Source organism: Zalophus californianus, chromosome 6 (assembly GCF_009762305.2).
Source record: "Zalophus californianus isolate mZalCal1 chromosome 6, mZalCal1.pri.v2, whole genome shotgun sequence".
Classification (NCBI taxonomy): Eukaryota; Metazoa; Chordata; class Mammalia; order Carnivora; family Otariidae; genus Zalophus; species Zalophus californianus.
In genome coordinates, this window is record NC_045600.1 from 146,978,041 (window position 1) to 146,996,387 (window position 18,347).

The 18,347-nt window shown below is 44.7% G+C and overlaps 1 protein-coding gene across 1 annotated transcript; it reads left to right on the plus strand.

Moving 5' to 3' along the window:
* Nucleotides 1–588: 588 nt before the first annotated feature.
* On the plus strand, nt 589–16,695 carry LOC113922803 (acrosin). Its single transcript, XM_035728079.1, is given in 8 exon segments — nt 589–667; nt 1,645–1,710; nt 1,713–1,854; nt 2,083–2,366; nt 4,978–5,031; nt 5,034–5,122; nt 5,680–5,790; nt 16,672–16,695. Coding segments are annotated over 8 exon segments (849 nt in total).
* Nucleotides 16,696–18,347: the final 1,652 nt, after the last annotated feature.

Here is an 18,347-nt window from a genome sequence, read left to right on the forward strand (position 1 = left end):
GTAGGAAACACCAGACCCTGTGATACCTAGCAATGAATAGAAAGATGGGCTTTGTAGTCCTAAATTAGAGAAATTCAAAGTGGGTCTTTGAAAAGTGTGCTGATAATATGTACTTGGAAAAGGGAAAGACAATTTGCCCTACACAGTGTTAATGATTGATTAATCTGGTGAGCCAGACACCCTGTGACCATTGACATGTTGCATCATCTTGACACAGAGGGACAGAACTGCCCCTCAACACATGATTTGGAACAGGAACTGTGGTTGCAGCTTGCATGAGGGGCAGACCCTGACACTGCACAAAACTGGACCCTCAGATGATACTGAACCTTCGAAGGGTAACTGGGAATGCAGATCCTGGCCTTGGGACAGAGGGAGGGCCTGCACATGAGCCCCCATCACCCGAGGGGTGCAGAGGAGCCTGTACAGAAAGCTGGGATCTTGTTTCGGCCTGAACCGGTTAAGCTAATTGGCTCCTGCCTGGCCTGACTATTGGGGGGTTTGGGGGGATGTAGCCATGCTGATTGGTCCGGAGGTCACAGAGCTTTGTGAGGTCACTGGGCTTCCAGGCCAGGCTGGGGCAGGAGTATGATAGAGATGCTGCCAACTGCCATTCTGCTGGCCTTGGCAGTGTCTGTGGTTGCCAAAGATAACGCCACGTGTGAGTAAGTGTCAGGGACTCCTCCGGGGGGTGGAAAGAATGTCTTCTGAATAGCAAGCCCCACCCAGATGCCCTCTGTCCAGGGCTAGGCAGGAGGCCAAGCTTGGGCCTTAGTAGTCCCCTGGGTCTCACGGGTGTGACCCACATCCCCAAGTCAGACCATCCTTGCTCCCAGCTTCATCAGCCGAGAGACACCAGGGCTGACCTCTGGGCTCTTATGCCTCCTGTAGCACAGACGTTGGGGTCCTTCCATCACCTAGAAACTGACCTCACTGCCTCTTGCACATCAAGTCCCAATTTTTAGAAACCGCTTTCTTCCCACAGATACTGAGGTGCCCCACCTGTGGCTGACCCCAAAGACCCCAGGGTATTGTCATGGCATTCTTCTAAGGTCCCGCCTCCACCTTAGATTGTGACAGCACCCAAGGGACCCCCAAACTCTTGTTGCCTCTCCCCAGTTCCCAGAACTTCCACCCCTGGCCCCCGCTGTTCCCCACACCTGGGATCACTGGACCTGCCTTGGCTACTCTCCCTCCTCCTGCCACCATTTAACCCCACACTGCAACCCCAAGACCCCTGTGGCTCTTTTCTTAGTCTCCCGCCCAAAATTGGCTCTAAAGACCTCAAGCCATTACACCTCTCTCTCTCCACCTCTAGTCTCCCCCTCTGCCTCGGGATCTCCCCTATTTCTAGGGCCCTTATCATCGGTCCTGCTTCCTTTGGCGCCTTCTTACTTCGCCTTGGGGCTACACCCACAAGACCCCAGAACCCATACTCCTCAAAACCAGTTCCTGAAGCCTGCAGCTTCCTGCTTCCCTACCGCCCTGACAGCGCCCCTCCTCAGCAGCTCCCCCTCGGACCCTCCACACTCCTGATTGCCCCACTTTGCTCAGCCCTCTAGCCTTGTTTCCCCAAAATGCAGGTGCGAGGACAGGCTGTGCCTCTTCTTGGTTTGAACTGTGCCCCTGGTCTATCCCCAGTACCCCCCTGTGGGTTACGGTTCAGGCAGAACCCACCGGGAAGTGGCCATATCGCCGGAGGGCAGGATGCAAAATCGGGGCCTGGCCCTGGATGGTCAGCCTCCAGGTATTCATATCCCATAATAACCGAAGGTACTATGCGTGCAGAGGCACCTTGCTGAACTCCCATTGGCTGCTTACGGCTGCCCACAGCTTATTCTCCAATAATTACGCGTGGGAGCGCGTGGAGGGAGGTCTTCAGAAAGGCTCTTCCCAGAAATGGACATTCTCCAGGGCTCTCTGTGCGCAGTCTCCCTGGGGCTCTGGGCCTTGTGGCAACCAGACCGAGAGTGGGTGGGCCCAGGCCCTTGCTGAGGGAGGGCTCTGAGGATCATGGTCACCAGAGGTTTCTGTCGAGCCCGTCCTTTCTGAGGATGACCTGGCTTGCCTCTGTGCCCACAGAAATGTATATGACTGGAGACTGATTTTTGGAGCAAGGGAATTTACGTATGGGAACGATAAGGCAGTGAAGCCACCTCAACAGGAGAGATATGTCGAGAAAATCATCATTCATGAGAAATACATCCCCAGTTTATAGCACAATGACATCACTCTCATGAAGATCACCCCTCCCGTTCCCTGTCAGCAATTCATCGGAACGGGCTGCCTGACCCAATTTAGGGCAGGCCCACCTAGACTTCCCCAGGCCTGCTGGGTGGCTGGCTGGGGATTCTTGAAAGAGAAAGGTGAGTACGTGAGGGGCTCTCACAGTGGTAGGGGCACTGCTGGTCATTCCCTCAGTGGTCTCTGAAGGGCAGGGCCATATGTGGTGCCTAGTGGTGATGTCCACCAGAATGCGGGATACTGTCCCATTTTAGATCGGGAGAAACTGGCAGCCGAGTCCCCTGTCCACAACCTCACCACTGATGGCTCGTGTGGTCGCTGGGTGGAAAGTGCATGCAGCCCCAGGAGAACCTGGGCATTTATCGAATGGGGTATGGGCTGTGGCTCTATCTGGGGCCTGGAACCCCAGTTGCTAACTTCTGGAAGTGGGGGATTGTCCCTTGACACGGCACTTGGAGAAGAGATCGAGATGGGGTTTTGTGGTGGCGGGCCAACTCCTCTCCTCTCTGGACATCCATTTCCCCATCTGTGAGTGGAAGGGCCATGTCACGTGCTCTCTGAGCTCTGAGACCCCAGAGCCCAGCCCTCTAGACCTCAGTGAACCTCTGCTCCCCACCCTCGGTGGTCACACTGCGAGAATCCACCCTCCCCATCCGAGTGACTTCGTATTCTCTGCAGAGAGGGGACAGGGTTCTTGGCAGGCCAGCAGTGGGCAGCAAGGTTTTGACGAGTAGGTTAGGCCTTTCAGCTTTCCACAGGTGACCACATGGACTTTTTACCCAGTCACATTGGGGATGAGAAGAGAGACTGAAAGCTCTTCTGTCCCTTGATAATGGAAAACTGAGGGCTCCTAATTCAAGGCACTTCAGTCATTTGGGGTTCAAAATTCAGCATTTTCTGCTGACAAAACCCTGGTAGTTTCAGTATGCTTCCTGTAACTCTTCTTCCCTCTCTCAAGGCTGCCCCCCTTCTCTGATTGGGTTGCTTCTCCTCCCGGGCATACCCATTTTCCCTGGCCTCTGCTGGCCCTTCCTTCCCTGACCTGTGGTTTCAACCTCTGTCTGCCTATTGACGTCCATAGCTCTGCTGAGGCCTCTAGAGCATTCTTCTTCTCCCAACCCCCCGGCCTACCCTGCTCTGCCCACCCACCCAAACATGTGTGCAGTGTCCCAGGGTTCTTGGAGTCCCTGGGGGGGGGGGCTGATCTCAGGGTTCCCATCTACAAACCACCCCTACCACCACCTTTGCTGTCCTATCTCTCAAAAGGATTATAGGCTCCCAGCTACACCCTGGACATCACACAGGCCTCTTTTTTTCTAGAATCCTCCTCAACTTAGTGGGATTTCTACCATCTTCTGGTGAATCCAACCCCACTGGTAAGACCACGTCTTAAAGAAATCCCCAGCCTCCAAATTTCTGTGACATTCTTGCAGTCCTTCCTTTTTCTACCTCCTCCTTGAGCCCATATGTTTCTGGGGTAGTCCTCCTTTTCTATTGAATTTCAAGTTCTTGTGGACTTTTCAGCACTTAAAGCCAAGGTGTTGGGATTGAGAAAACCCTGTTCTCTTCCAGGTCATCTGGCTCTTCCATAGATCTAAAAATATACCATAAGCGACCAGGCTTCTTGTGGTGGTCATTTCCATGTCACCCCTGCCTTGGGAACAGTGCAAGGACAAAACTAAGCCTGCTTGGGTGGTGTTCAAAGTTGACCTGAAGGGCCTGGAGACGCAGTCCAAGACACACAAACACAGTCTGAATGCTGTGTGCCTAGCTCCATCCATTTGCTCCACTTGGTTCTGGCTTCCCACTTGGCCTACACTGCCATGTTCCAAGTGTGATCCGCCACCTCTTCACCCGGATGCAGGCGATTTCAGACCCACCCACCAGGCTGTGGCTGGGCTGTGGGTGCGGCCGTGGTGGGGGGAGGCCACTTGATGAAGAGGGGATAGCTGCCCCTATAGCCAGGTGTGAGGTTGGCTGATGGAATCATAGCCCAGGCTGGGCCTTTCTTAACCCAAAGGTCATGATGGAGCCTCTGGGGCTGTACAGGATGTTCTGACCTGCCTTCCGGTTATTCCAACCACCCATGCCCCTGACAGATCTGTGTGTGTGGAGGCCATCCTGCAGCTCCTCCTTCTCTGTAACTTCAAAACGGATGGGAGGCATGCGGGGAGGACTCATCTGCCCAGCCCCAGCAGATCCTGTCCAGAACTGAGCTGACGTGTTTAACGGGGGATAAGAAGCAATGAGGGGGACTTAGAGCCGTACTGTGGGGAAATGAAATGTGTGTCCTGGATTTGAGTGTAGAGAGGAAAACCTTGGTCCGAATCCAAGCCACACCACATCCCTACCAGCATGTTTGGGCATGTGGTGCTCCAGGCTCTTGATTGGAGGCAAGGTGAGTCACAGCGCTTAACACAGGGGGTCACTGTGGGGTGTAAATGAGGTGACACATCCTGGCTGTAGCTGTGAATAATCATCTGGCATCAACACACATTCCTGCAGCCACATCTGCTCATCCTCCATGCACTGCCCATTCTCTTCACCTGCATATGCCTCCAACACCCCACATCCTTCACAAGTGTCTGAGGAGAGGCCAGGGGCATTGTCTTTCATGGATTTTAGGTTGAAGTAGAGCATTTCAGGATGATGGGGGTTCCGTGGAGGGAGGAGGCAGGTCTTTCCCAAAACATGTCTTCTGTGATCGCTGACCACCGAGCTGCCTGGCTGTAGCCTACAGGATCGCACCTACACTGCAGGAGGCCCGTGTGAACCTCATCGACCTCGACTTTGTAACTCCACCCAGTGGTACAATGGGTGCATTTGTTCAACCAATGTGTGTGCAGGGTACCCTGAAGGCAAGATCGACACCTGCCAGGTAACTTCCCTCCAGGCGCCCCTTTCCCTGTCAACACATCTTTTGTGAATCCCTGAACTCCACTCACTCCAGCGCCCTGCTTCAGTGACCCTTTCCCTGGTCTCATCTTGTAGCAGTGAGGATGGGAGGTGATACCTGGGGCCCCTACAAAGAACCAGTCACCACCACACAGAGCGCTTTATCCCACCGTGACACAGAGATCATACCACCCGAACACCACCCTGGAAGAGAATGCTTACCTCTCCTCACCAGAATACAAAACCTTCAAATCCACTTGTACACACATGCCCATGCATGCATAAAGCCTCATACGTGGACTCATGGATCGCTGATCTTCCCTCCTCACTGCAAGGAGACCTGTGACAATCCATCCCCTTCTCACATCCACCTGAAGCTGTTGATACCAACTCAAGGTTTACCACCACCACTTGTGTTCATGGCAGCAAGAAGCCATGTGACTGAAGAAACTGTCCTTCCAGAGCCTATGGCCCTTCTGGGCAGGGGAAATGTGGCTCAGACAGAGAGTGACTTCTGTGTCCTTCTGGGCAGGGGGACAGCAGCGGGCCTCTCATGTGCAGAGACAACATGGCAAACACCTATGTGGTCGTGGGAGTCACAAGCTGGGGGTGGCTGTGCCTGAACTAAGCGCCCCGGAGTCTCCTGCCCATGTACATGCCCTTCCACAAAGTGAAATCAAGGTCCAGATAGCTTTACTGGCAAAGTCTACCATGCGAGGAAGAATTAATATGAATTTTACACTAAGTCTTCCCAATAGCTTAAACATGGAACACACTTCCCAATTAATTTTATGTAGCCAGCATTATCCTGATAGTGAGACTAACACAAAGATGTTGCAGGAAAATGAAACTACAGACCAATATTCTTCATGAACATAAACGCACCGGTTTATTTTTAATTTTAGCAAATGAAATCCAGTAAGATATGAAAAGGGTAATACACTATAATAATAGTGGAGTTTATTCCAGGAATGTAATGTTTATTAAACATTCAAAAATTGGGGCGCCTGGGTGGCTCAGTCAGTTAAGCATCTGCCTCAAGTCATGATCCCAGGGTCCTGGAATCGAGCCCCACGTGGGGCTCCCTGCTCAGTGGGGAGCCTGCTTCTCCCTCTCCCCCTTCCCCTGCTTGTGCTCTCTCTGTCAAATCAGTCAATAAAATCTTAAAAAAGAAAAGAGTTAAACATTCAAAAATTATTCAGTATAAGCAAGAAGTGAAGGATAAAATGAACCCTGTGGTCCTGGATATGAGTTGGAAACAGCAGTATGAACTCCTGTTTAATATATACGCAAATGGATAGATACAGAATCAGTACAGGCATGCATGTCCACATGGGTTAGGATACATGCCTGCATTGCCTGGTTTTGTCTTATCTACCTCAGGGGGCCTAAAAGCAATGACATCTCAGGAGCAACAAGCATGCCTTTTGTCTAGATCTTGGTTTCCAATTAACATTCTCCAATGTAAGGAACTAGGTCATCTTAGAGAAATGCAGGACTGAGTTAGGGAAAATACAAGATAAGCCTGGAGCATTTTATAATATGAAAGTAAATATATATTTAAATAAATGATAGGGTCACATGAAACAGACACAGTAGCCATCTGAAAGCACTCCCAATGGCCAAAGGTAGAACAATGTAAACAACAAATTAAATAATACAGTATTGGAATATCATCCAAAGTATCAAATATATGTGAGTCTATACTGCAAAAATAATAAATAGTGGGAAAGAGGCAAATACTCCCTACAGAAGAATTATAATTTTTTTAAGATTTATCTATTTATTTTAGAGAGAGAGAGAGAGAGCACAAGTGGGAGGGGCAGAGGGAGAGAATCCTCAAGCAGACTCCCCTCTGAGCACAGAGCCTGACGAGGTGCCCGAATCCACGACCCTGAGATCACGAACTGAGCCCAAACCAAGAGTCGGACGCCCAACCAACTGCACCACCCAGGCGCCCCAGAAGAATTCTAAGTAGTATATGTAGATACTCCACCTCGCAGGAGCTGACACTTCATCAACACCACCCCCTAGTGTGCGCTAAACAGAGCAATTCAATTTCAAAGAATAAAGGATGGAGAGGGAACTGTGAATAAACCTGGAAAACACTACCCTGCCCAAGGGGCCAAGGTTTAGTTTCATCCCTGATGTCACGTGTACGCCATGGACTCCCCCATAGGAGTGAGGAGAAGGGTACTTCATCTCCATGGAATTCTTTGAAAAACTCATAATCCCAATAACCATGAGAAAACCATAAAACAATTCATATTAAGCGACATTCTACAACACATCTAATCAGTATTCCTCAAAACTGTCAAGGCCATATAAAGGCAAAGGAACACTGAGCAACTATCACAGAGCACAAGAGATTAACGAGACTTGAAACATAGAAAGAATGTGGTACCCTGGATCGGACCTTGGAACAGGAAAATGACGATCATGGAAAAACTGGAAAAATATTAATAAACTCTGGAGTTTAGCTAATAATAATGTACAAATGTTGATTTATTAATTTTGACATACATACCTTGGTAATGTAAGATTTAACGACAGGGGAACCTATCAACTGTCGAACCCAGGGGAACCTATCAACTGTTTCAACACAGTTGAAACTGGGTGAAGGGCATGTGGGAACTCTGTACAACTTTGCAACTTTACTGTAAATCTAAAATTCTGAAATAAAAGTTTATTTAGAAAAAGAGGTCAGTATAATTCACCAGATTAACAAAATAAAACAGAAAAACTCTATGACCACTTCAATAGATGCAGAAAATTTTCTGACAAAATCCAACACTCATTCTTGATATTGAAGAGATAAATAAAAATATCCTAGCAAAGTAGGGGTAGAAGGGAATATCCTCAACCTAATAAAGGATATCTGTGAAGAAAAATCATGCTCAACACTTAACTTCACTACTAACATCGTACTTAGGGATGAAAGGCTTAATTATATGCCCTTCAGATCAGACACAAGACAAGTATTCCACTCTCAACCCTGCAGTCAACATTGCTCTGAAGGTCTGGCCAATTGAAGAAGGCAGGAAGGAAAAGAGGAAGGATGAAGGCAGACGGGCATCCAGTTTGGGAAAAAATTATATAAAACCCTCTTATTCACAGATGACTTGCTTTTCTATATAGAAACCCAAAGGGATCTACAAAAAGCCTACTAGAGATGGAAAACAGACACATGAAAATATGCTCTATATCACTAATGACCAGGGAAATGCAAATCAAAACCATAATGAAATGTCACCTCACACCTGTCCGAATAGTTAAAATCAGAAAGACAAGAAATAACAAGTTTTGGCAAGGATGTGGAGAAAAGGGAACCTTTGTGCACTGTGGGTGCGAATGTAAATTGGTATACTGTGGAAACCAGTACAGACATTCCTCAAAAAATTAGAAATAACATGTGATCCAGTAATTCCACTACTGGGTATTTACCTGAAGAAAACAAAAAGATATATGCCCCCCCCCATGTTTATTGCAGCTTTATTTACAATAGCCAGGATATGGAAGCACCACAAGTGTCCACTGACTGATGAATGGATAAAGACATGGTGTATAAACACATTGGAATGTTATTCTGCCATAAAAAGTAATGGGATCTTGACATCTGCGACAACATGGATGGACGTAGAAGGTATTATGCTAAGTGAAATAAGTCAGAGAAAGACAAATAACATATGATGTCACTTACATGTGGAATCAAAAACAAAAGGCAGAAACAGACCCATAAATACAGAGAGCGAACTGATGGTTGCCAGAGGGGTGGGGGTAGGAGGCAGGGCAAAATGAGTGAAGAGAAGTGGGAGATACAGGCTTCCAGTTATGGGATAAGTAAGTCATGGGGATGAAAGGTACAGCACAGCGAATACAGTCAGTGATACTGTGATAGTATCACATGGCGAGAGGTGGCAGCTACACTTGTGATGAGCACAACATACAGACTTGTCGAATCACTATGTTGTCCACCTGAAACTAACGTAACATTGTGTCAGCGATACTTCAATAATTAAAGGCTGCTAGAGGGACACCTGGAAGGCTCAGTTGGTTGAGCTTCCCACTCTTGATCTCAGCTCAGTTCTTGATCTCAGGGTCATGAGTTCAAGCCCCACATTGGGCTCCATGCTGGGCATGGAGCTTACTTAAAAAAAAAAAAAGTCTGCTAGAATCAATAAGTGAGTTCACCAAGGTTTCAGGATGCATAATTAATACACAGAAAATAATTATATCTGTATATACTAGCAATGAATAATTGAAAATTGAAATTAAATAACATTTATAATAATATCAAAAGATGAAATCCTTAGGAATAATTTTGACAAAATATTGACAAATGACCTGCACACTTAGACTAAAACATTGCCAGGGGAAATTAAACAAGTCTTAAATAGATTTTGTTGGAAAGATACACTGCGTTAATAGTTCAGAGGACTCGATATTGTTGAGATGTCATGTCTCCTCAAATTGATCTATAGAATTGGGCCTCCTGTCTGGCTCAGTCAGTACAGCGTGTGACTCTTGACCTTGAGGTAGTAAGTTCGAGCCCCATGTTGATTACTTAAAATAAAAAATCTTTTTTTTAAAAAATTATCTATAGATTCAACACAATCACAATAAAAGTTCCAGCAGGATTTGTTTTATAAATCAATAAGGTGATTCTAAAATTCACATGGAAATGCTAAGGACCTAAAATAGCCAAAACGGCTTTGAAAAAACATTTGAAAGATGCACACTACCTAATTTCAAGACCTCTTGTAAGCTGTACATAGTAAGATAGTGTGGAAATAGTGTCAAGTAAACTTGTTCAAAGGAACAAAACAGAGCTCAAAAGTAGAACCATACATATGAGGACAACTGATTTTCTTCAGAGATATGAAGCCACAGTAGAGAAAGAAGAGTCTTTTCAACAACTAGATATACACATACAGAAAAACGAGCATCAATCCATAGTTTACCATAAATAAAAATTAACTCAAAGGGACCATAGACCTAAATGTAAAACCTAAGACTCTCAAACTTCTAGAAGTAAACATCAAAGAAAATCTTTGAGACCTTACGTTAAGCAAAAATTTCTTAGATACGACACCAAAAGAATGATCTACAAAAGAACACATTAATTGAACTTAATCAAAATGTAAAAAGACATTATTTAGAGAATTAAAAAAAGCCATAGACTGGGAGAAAATATTTACAAAGCATATATCTGATAGAGGACTTATTTTCGGTATATAAAAAGAACTCTCAAAACTCTAAAATAAAAAGACAATGAAAAATTTTAAAAAGGCAAAAGATTTGAACAGACCACCAGAGAAGATATGTCAATGGCAGTCGGCACATGAAAATATGCTTAACATCACTAGCCTTTAGGGAACTGCACATGGAAACCACAGGATTTCCAGGTTGGTGAGCTCATGGCAGTGCTGGGAGGGTGGGGGTCTTGAGAGAACGCGAAGCTCCACAGCCATTCCCCCACATACTTTGCCCTATTCATCTCTTCCATCTGTCTCTTCCTGGATTGTATCCTTTTAACTAAACAACTAAACAACCCCAAACAAAAGAGCAAATTGTCTACGGTTAAATGCCCAAAGCCTGAAGGAGGAGATTCAGTGCTGGAACTTTCTGTGAGACTGGCAGAGACAACAATGCCCAGATAGTGCTAGCCACAGATCCTGATGGCAGCGACCACTTCGGGAGACTGGCCACGGGAACGCTGTCACGTCAGCAGCTTGGCTAGGGAATGGACATCGGACTGGATGGTCAGGGAGGTCTCTGGTGCAACCTGATGACTGCAGCAAGATACAAGGAGAGAGTAAGCCCTAGGAGTTTTTATCCCACGGAAAACATGTCTCTCCTTTCTTTTCTTGTCTTTTCTTTTTGTTGTATCCATATTGAGAAGATGGATGTTGGCTGAATCTACTGTGGTGATCATTTCACAATCAATATAAATCAAACCACCCTGCTGCACACCTTAAACTTATACAGCAATGTATATCAATTATTTCTCAATAAAACTGGAGGGGAACAGGATGGGGCGCCTGGGTGGCTCAGTCAGTTAAACGTCTGCCTTTGACTCAGGTCATGATCCCAGGGTTCCGGGATCGAGCCCCGCATCGTCAGCTCCATCCTCTGGGGGGAGTCTGCTTCTCCCTCTCCTTCTGCGCCCCCCCCCAGCCCCATCATGCTCTCTCTGTCTCTCGCTCTCAAATAAAATCTTAAAAAAAAAAAAAACTAGCAGGGGGACAAAGGCCTCCTGGAAAATGGGAAAGAAGTCCTTTTGCATTTGAAGAGTTCGTTGGTTTTCTGTGTGGAACTTCCCTTTGCATAATGATGAGTTGAGTACTGCCGCTGTTGTTCTGAGATGGTCTTACTTAGAAACCATGAATGTAACATTGAAAGAGCAACTGATTACGATTCATGAAAAATATGGTTATCATATTTCAAAGATTTCTTATTTCTTGTGTTGTGATCCAACTAACATCAAAAGTGTATTTGAAAGGCTTCACAGTTTTTATTCTCCAAAAGAATATCCAAAATTTATGGGATACTTGTTGTGTTGCATATACAGGACATTACCACTGGATATGACGGCGGCAAGCCTAATCAGAAATCAGTGTTGCCTGTGAGTAAAAACAGCAGAGTGATTACATCCCCTTCTCAAAATGGCTGTGTTGGTGGTCCTTGGACGAGCAGCACGGAACCAAAGACAAAGTACTCTGCAGAGACATGAGTACTCCCTGACCCGGAGATGGGAATCACAGAGCCTTATTGGAAGAAGAATTGAAGAAGCTCATTTAAGCTCGGATTTAAAATTGGTTTGGGCCCAGTTAAGGATGAAACAGAACAACCAAGAGAACTATGCATTGAATTCGTGTGAACATTCTCTACCTCATCTGGGCAAATATTTTCCTTTTATTTCCTTTCTTTCTGGTCAGCTGACTAAACTAGTTGTATAAATTTGAAATGAAATGGTCTTGAGAGAAGTTATTCAAATTTTTCATAATCTTGAACCAAAGTCATTACATTAAAAGTATTAGAGTAACACAGTTTTTCCTTTAACAGAAACATAATACAAACGTGATTTTTCTAATTAAAGTATGATTAAGCTTAGTTCTATAGTCTTATAACTGTGTACAGTACATTTTCTAAAAAGGCATGTAAGTGTTATGTAATTGTACAGTTAGTTAAGGAAAGTATTCATAAAATTGGCAAAAAAGTGGACTGTTCTCCAATCACTGTGGTAAAGTGCCATTGTTACATCGTAGATATTAATTCATAAATTAGAGTATTTGAAATAGGGTATTTAGCATTTGCAGTTTATTTTCTTAAGATTTATGTATTTGAGAGAGAGAGAGCACACATGTGAGCATGGGGGGCAGGCTGTGGGGGTAAGGGCAGAGGGAGGGAGAAAATCTCAAGCAGACTCCCCACTGAGTGCGGGACCCAATGTGGGGCTCCGTGGGGGGACTTGACCCCATGACCCTGAGCTCATGACCCGAGCCAAAACCAAGAGCTAGACACTCAACCCATTGAGCCAACCAGGCACCCCTAGCATTTGTGGTTTAAAACAGTGTTATAATATCTCCTTCAACACCTCTGCTAAAGATGCTCATGGTGTAGTATACATTTATTATATGTATCTAAAATTTGATGTTCACTATACAGAAAGTAAGAGTGGGAACACTCCTGGTTTTGCTCTTGTCAGATTTCTCAGTGCCTTCTCAGTCTGGTGTGAACTGATACAGTGCTCCTGCATTGAGTATGAATTAATCAGTTAATCTGCAGACAGCTAAAGAAAATATTTTCAAACTACCTAGGTGCTTCCTCTTTACCTCAAATGGGTTTGCTGACTTAAGAAGAAAATCTGAGAAAGAAGCTCTGAATCTACTCAAAAGTCCAGTTTTATAAGTAGATTTATTCCTTTATCAGATGAAGTAATGCTAATTTTACTAAGACACAAAAACAGATTTTAGGTATTAATGAATCACTAACGCTAAAGGCCAGTTTATTCTAACATTTTGTGGCCTCTGTAGAATTTGTGATCACGTGAGTTCCGTTTATCATCTTCAGTGTGGAAAAATGTTTTTGGAAGTTCACTTCTGGTGGATTCTGTGGTCTTCTGAACAAGACCTCACAGAGAAGTGCTGTTTGAACTTTTTCAAGTGCACCCTGTCCTGTATAGCTCTCAGAGTGCCTGGGCGCGTGCGGCAGAGTTAGGAGGTTGCAATCACAGGCCTTGGATAGACTCACACTAAACAATTTACCTAGAGGAGATAGCAGTGGTATTAGAGAATTTATTTCCTTTACAAAGAACAGTATAAGGTTGGAAATGATTGGAATGCTCATTAAATCTTGGTCTGTTGCAGCTGTCAGCTAACATTTGCTTAAACTCATAGGATCCAAATATAATTTTCAAATTTTTATATTTCCACTATTAATTTGTTCCTTCCTTACCTTCTTATAGATGGATGTCGCATGACTAGAGTAATAGCTAGCCAAATGCAGAGCACCACTTTTCTGAATAAGGTTATTTTCAAAGGCTTTGCACTAAAGAAGCAATGTGTAGAATGATTTGTTTTATTGCTTTTAGGAATGTTGACTGTAATTTTGGAAGTGGCCTATATTCAACAAAGTGGTCTTCACAATGCTGTGTCTGTGTGTACAGTATGTACCTTTAGGGTGAGTAATAGTGTTTCAGTGACTGAGGGATGAAGTAGGGCTGCAATGATAGGACAGCCTGCTCATCATTACTAGAGCCACGTCACAATGACCATACTATATTCACGAGAGAACATTTTGACTGCTTTAATACACTTAAGTCATGTTACTCAAGGAAAAGTTATTGAAGTTTGGATTCTTATCTCAGAAATTAAACAATCCAAAATTAAATCAACCAATTTTCTATTCCTGGCATATACAGCCTGAAGAATCATTTGACCCTAGCCACACTCCGGAATCTGTCTGAGCATGGAATTTAGCATCTCTTTGGCACAGTGGCACACATTTGCCTAACAAAGTCAGTTCAGTGATAGCTCAACCCAGCCAGGAGAGATGCAAGGGCTGGCTGGGTAGGTTCACCCCTGGGCTCTGCATTGTCTCTCTTCTTCTTTATGAAAATATCATGGACATGAATGAATTCTCCCTGAGCATGCAGATCCAAACTGGGGTTCTCTAGAGCTTTGGGGAGAAAGAATTAGTGGGGCAAGATCAAAGCATATATTGGAAATAAACAAACCGTATTAAGGTCAATAAGGTGGCACATGATGCTTCTTGTGAAGAGCAAACCTATCATCACCCTAAAAGTGGAGGATGAACTGACTGTGGGCAAATTGTTGACTTGTGCTAAATTTGGGTTTTTTAGTATCTTATTAAAGAGTAATCTCTACAATGTAACATGGGGCTTGAACTCAGGACCCCAAGATCAAGTGTCCCACACTCTACTGACTGAGCCAATCGTGCACCCTGAGGATTTTGTTTAAATATAAAGTGTTCTGTTTGGGTGTAGTAACTTCAGCAGACAGGGCAGCTCTGGGAGTTTGGATACTTTGGAATATCTTTATATAGGATAGACCTGGCTTAATGGAGAAATTGTTCTATGGCTATGGCTATTGGTATGTCTTTCAGATGTTTTCCATTGATGTTTGTGATGCTTGAAAAATCCAAATTCTGTTTGAATGAATTTAATTTTATACTTATTTCTACCTCCTCCTTTCCCTATGTGCACTCCCACATTTTGTTGCTGTCAAAAGTTACTGCCCTATTACCTCATGATAAATCTTAACAATATTCATTTCGAATGCTTTAAATATATATATAGACTACACTTGTGGATAAAAACCCCACACATGACATATTATTACACACCTATAAGAATGGCTAAAATTCGGGGCGCCTTGGTGGCTCAGTGGTTAAGCGACTGCCTTCGGCTCAGGTCATGATCCCCGGGTCCTGGGATCAAGCCCCATGTCGGGTTCCCTTGCTCAGCGGGGAGTCTGCTTCTCCCTGTCCCTCTGCTCTTCCCCCTGCTTGTGCTCGCTTGTGCTCACTCTCTCTCAAATAAATAAATAAAATCTTTTAAATTGTTTTTAAAGATTAAATTAAATCAAAAAGACGGAGCACACCAAGTGTTGGCAAGGAGCTGGAGGAACTCGAACCCTCAGATACTGCTGACGGGGATGTAGAGTGTTGAAACTGCCTTGAAGACAGGTTTTGGCAGGTTTTAAAAGTGCTCACCATACACGTACCATATGATCCTGCGTGTAGGTACTTAGCCAGGAAACATGAAAGCATATGCCATACAAAGACTTGTGTACAAATGCTCATAGCTGCTTTATTTCTACTGACCTAAAACTGTAAAATCCATCACCTGGTTAGAGAACCAAGTGGTGGGGCAGTCACATAGTGGAGCGCTGGGTGGCAACAAGGACGAGACGCAAGGACTGTCCAGTCCACAAGGACTGGAATACACTGTCACATGGATAAACCTCAGAATGATTATGCTGAGTGAAAGAAGCTAGACCAAAAAAAAAAAAAAAAAAAAGAGCACTCGCTGTATGATTGCATTTATTAATTTTTTTTAAATGCAAACAGATACACAGTGAGAGAAACAGAGTAGAAGTTGCTAGGGCCGGGGAGGGAAGGGGCTGGAGGGATTACGGAGTACCCCAAGGAAGCCTTTGGAGTGATGGGCAGGTTCACTATGTTGATTGTGGTGCTGGTTTCCTGGGTGCATTCATATGTCAAAACTTACATCTGCCATATAACCCAGCCATTCCACTATCTGAATACCTACCCAAGAGAAGTACACAGGCCCAACTATTGTGGCCAGAAGCAGGTCACTGACGATTCTTTACCAAGAATATAGTTTCTGCAGAAAACTCCATTAGGCTAATTTTTGTTTCTTGATGAGTTTTCTACACATTAAAGAAGAACTACCTCCATTTTTTCCACTTCCATTTAAAATATACTAAAATTATATTTATTGGGATCTGGTTTTCCTTGTAAATATAAGATTTCTTATATTGGGGGTGCGTGAGTGGCTCAGTCGGTTAAACGTCTGCTTTGGTCAGCTCATGATCTTAGGGTCCATGGATCAAGTCCCACATCGGGTTTCCTGCTCAGTGGGGAGCCCGCTTCTCCCTCTGCCTCTGCATCTTCTCTCTGCTCATGCTCTCTCTCATGCTATCTCTCAAATAAATAAATAAATAAATCTTAAAAATGTTTTCTCATATGGATCAAATTCGCAATTAGAACTTGTGCCTATACACATCTTAGGACTGTTATTCCCGAATGCTCAGGATTCAGGCTTTTACCACGTGCACAGGTTTAGCCACCGTCAAATCATCTTGTTACTGTTCCTAGCAATAAAAGTCATTATGAATTCTGGTTTTAAGAAAATACTTATCATTTGCCTAAACCATCCCACAGAGAAACAGTGAGCATATCCCTCAGTTGCCTAGATGCCCCTTGGTGCTGGCTCATTGTACAGCCTGTCCAGTTTTCCCCTGTTCTTCTTGTCTCTGTGTGCAGCAGTATCTGCTCCGGGACCTGTAAGCCATTTTCAGGGTTAGAGTATCCACAGGGATATGAAGGCAGATCAGAGAGTCTCACTTCACTTGTCAACAACTTCATTCATAATTTAAAAAAAAATGACAATTGGAACATCTATTCATTTTGCAAAAATCAGTGAATTTGATTTAAACCAGTATTGGCTTATATGTGGGGAAATGAGTACATTGAGGGAAAGCTAAAGCAGTGGGCTAGATAACCCCTCCCAGGAAGGCAATGTGGCACTATATCTCGTAAGTACTCCTACCACACAATGTAATTTGAGAAGGTGAGTCCCTGTGTACTAATAGGAAAATAACTCTAATTTGCTAAATGAAACAGGAAGTCAGAATAGTATGAACAGTGACTAAATAAGAAGAATATTATACGTAAATCTATTCGTGGGCATGGAAAGTTTCGGAAGATACACAAGACACCATCAATTGGATTCTGCAGGCTCTACCCAATCCATGGCCTCCCATCAGCGCTCCCTGAGCATAAGCCCTGTCTCCCCAGGAAGGAGACCCAAGTGTCAGCGACAGATGACAGGCCCAATGAGGAGAGAAGGGAAAAACTAAGGACAATTATTTGAGCATGTGAAAGGAGAGAGTGCCAGGAGAATCCGTTCTGGATCCTGGGAAGCTCTGAGGAGGAGGGATAATCTGTAAGTGGAAAGAAACCACTGGTACTATAGCTCCTCCAAATTTGTCCCAAATCCTCCACACCCACCCCTACTCCCTAGCCTGAGCACATCTTTCCACAGCATTCCCACCTGCAAGCTCAGGGTTCAGGACTGCCCAGGAAGGGTGAGGGCAGGTCCTGAGTTGCTGCCATGGGTGTTTCTGCTCTTTGGACTGTGTGGCCTATGGCTTGGTGTTTGTCTCACTCTGTGACTGACATTGAGTTTTGTCCAGTGTTTAGAGGGTTCCTGGTGTCTGACACCAGGGTACAGAGCTTATATACCCAGTAGGGAGATTAAGAAACTGACTTTAGAAGAGACAGACAAAAGCCAACGAAAGGAATCATGGACATGCCAACTCTAATCTTAGAAATGTTGGCTCTCAGTGAAGACAGATAAAATTTGTTGTTTTTTTTTTAATTTTATCAATGTTAATACACTACAGAGTCGTGGGCCACCCAGATTAATTTGCAAGTCCCCTTAGGTAGCCTAGGCATTCCAGGGCTCATAAGGGCAGAGACAAAATACACCCAAGTGCCCCTGTATATGTATAAGGTTACCCAGCATCTCATCACCAGGTGGCTCTAGAGCACTCATCTATAAGCATGTATGGACTGTCACGCTCTGCTCTGAAAACTTCACATCTGTCCTACTTTCATTGTCACACAACCCTCTGGCCATATTCCCAAAGCCACATAGCTGATGAGGGGTAAAGTAGGGGGTTTATTTGAACCCAGGTAGACTGACGAATCGTGAAAATACTCATGCCTGCTTCATCATTCCCTGTTGCAGCCCCAGCAGGAAAAGTCAGGGTCCTTGGCCTTGCTCACCCAAAGTTCCTCCCTCATGCTCCTGTACCGTATGCCATCTATCTTTGCAACCAAAACATAGGACCATATTGCACTTGAAACATGTGCACACAGTGAACAGGTGACCAGGTATGAGACTGTTGCTTGTTGCAGCAACGGCCCAGCCAGGA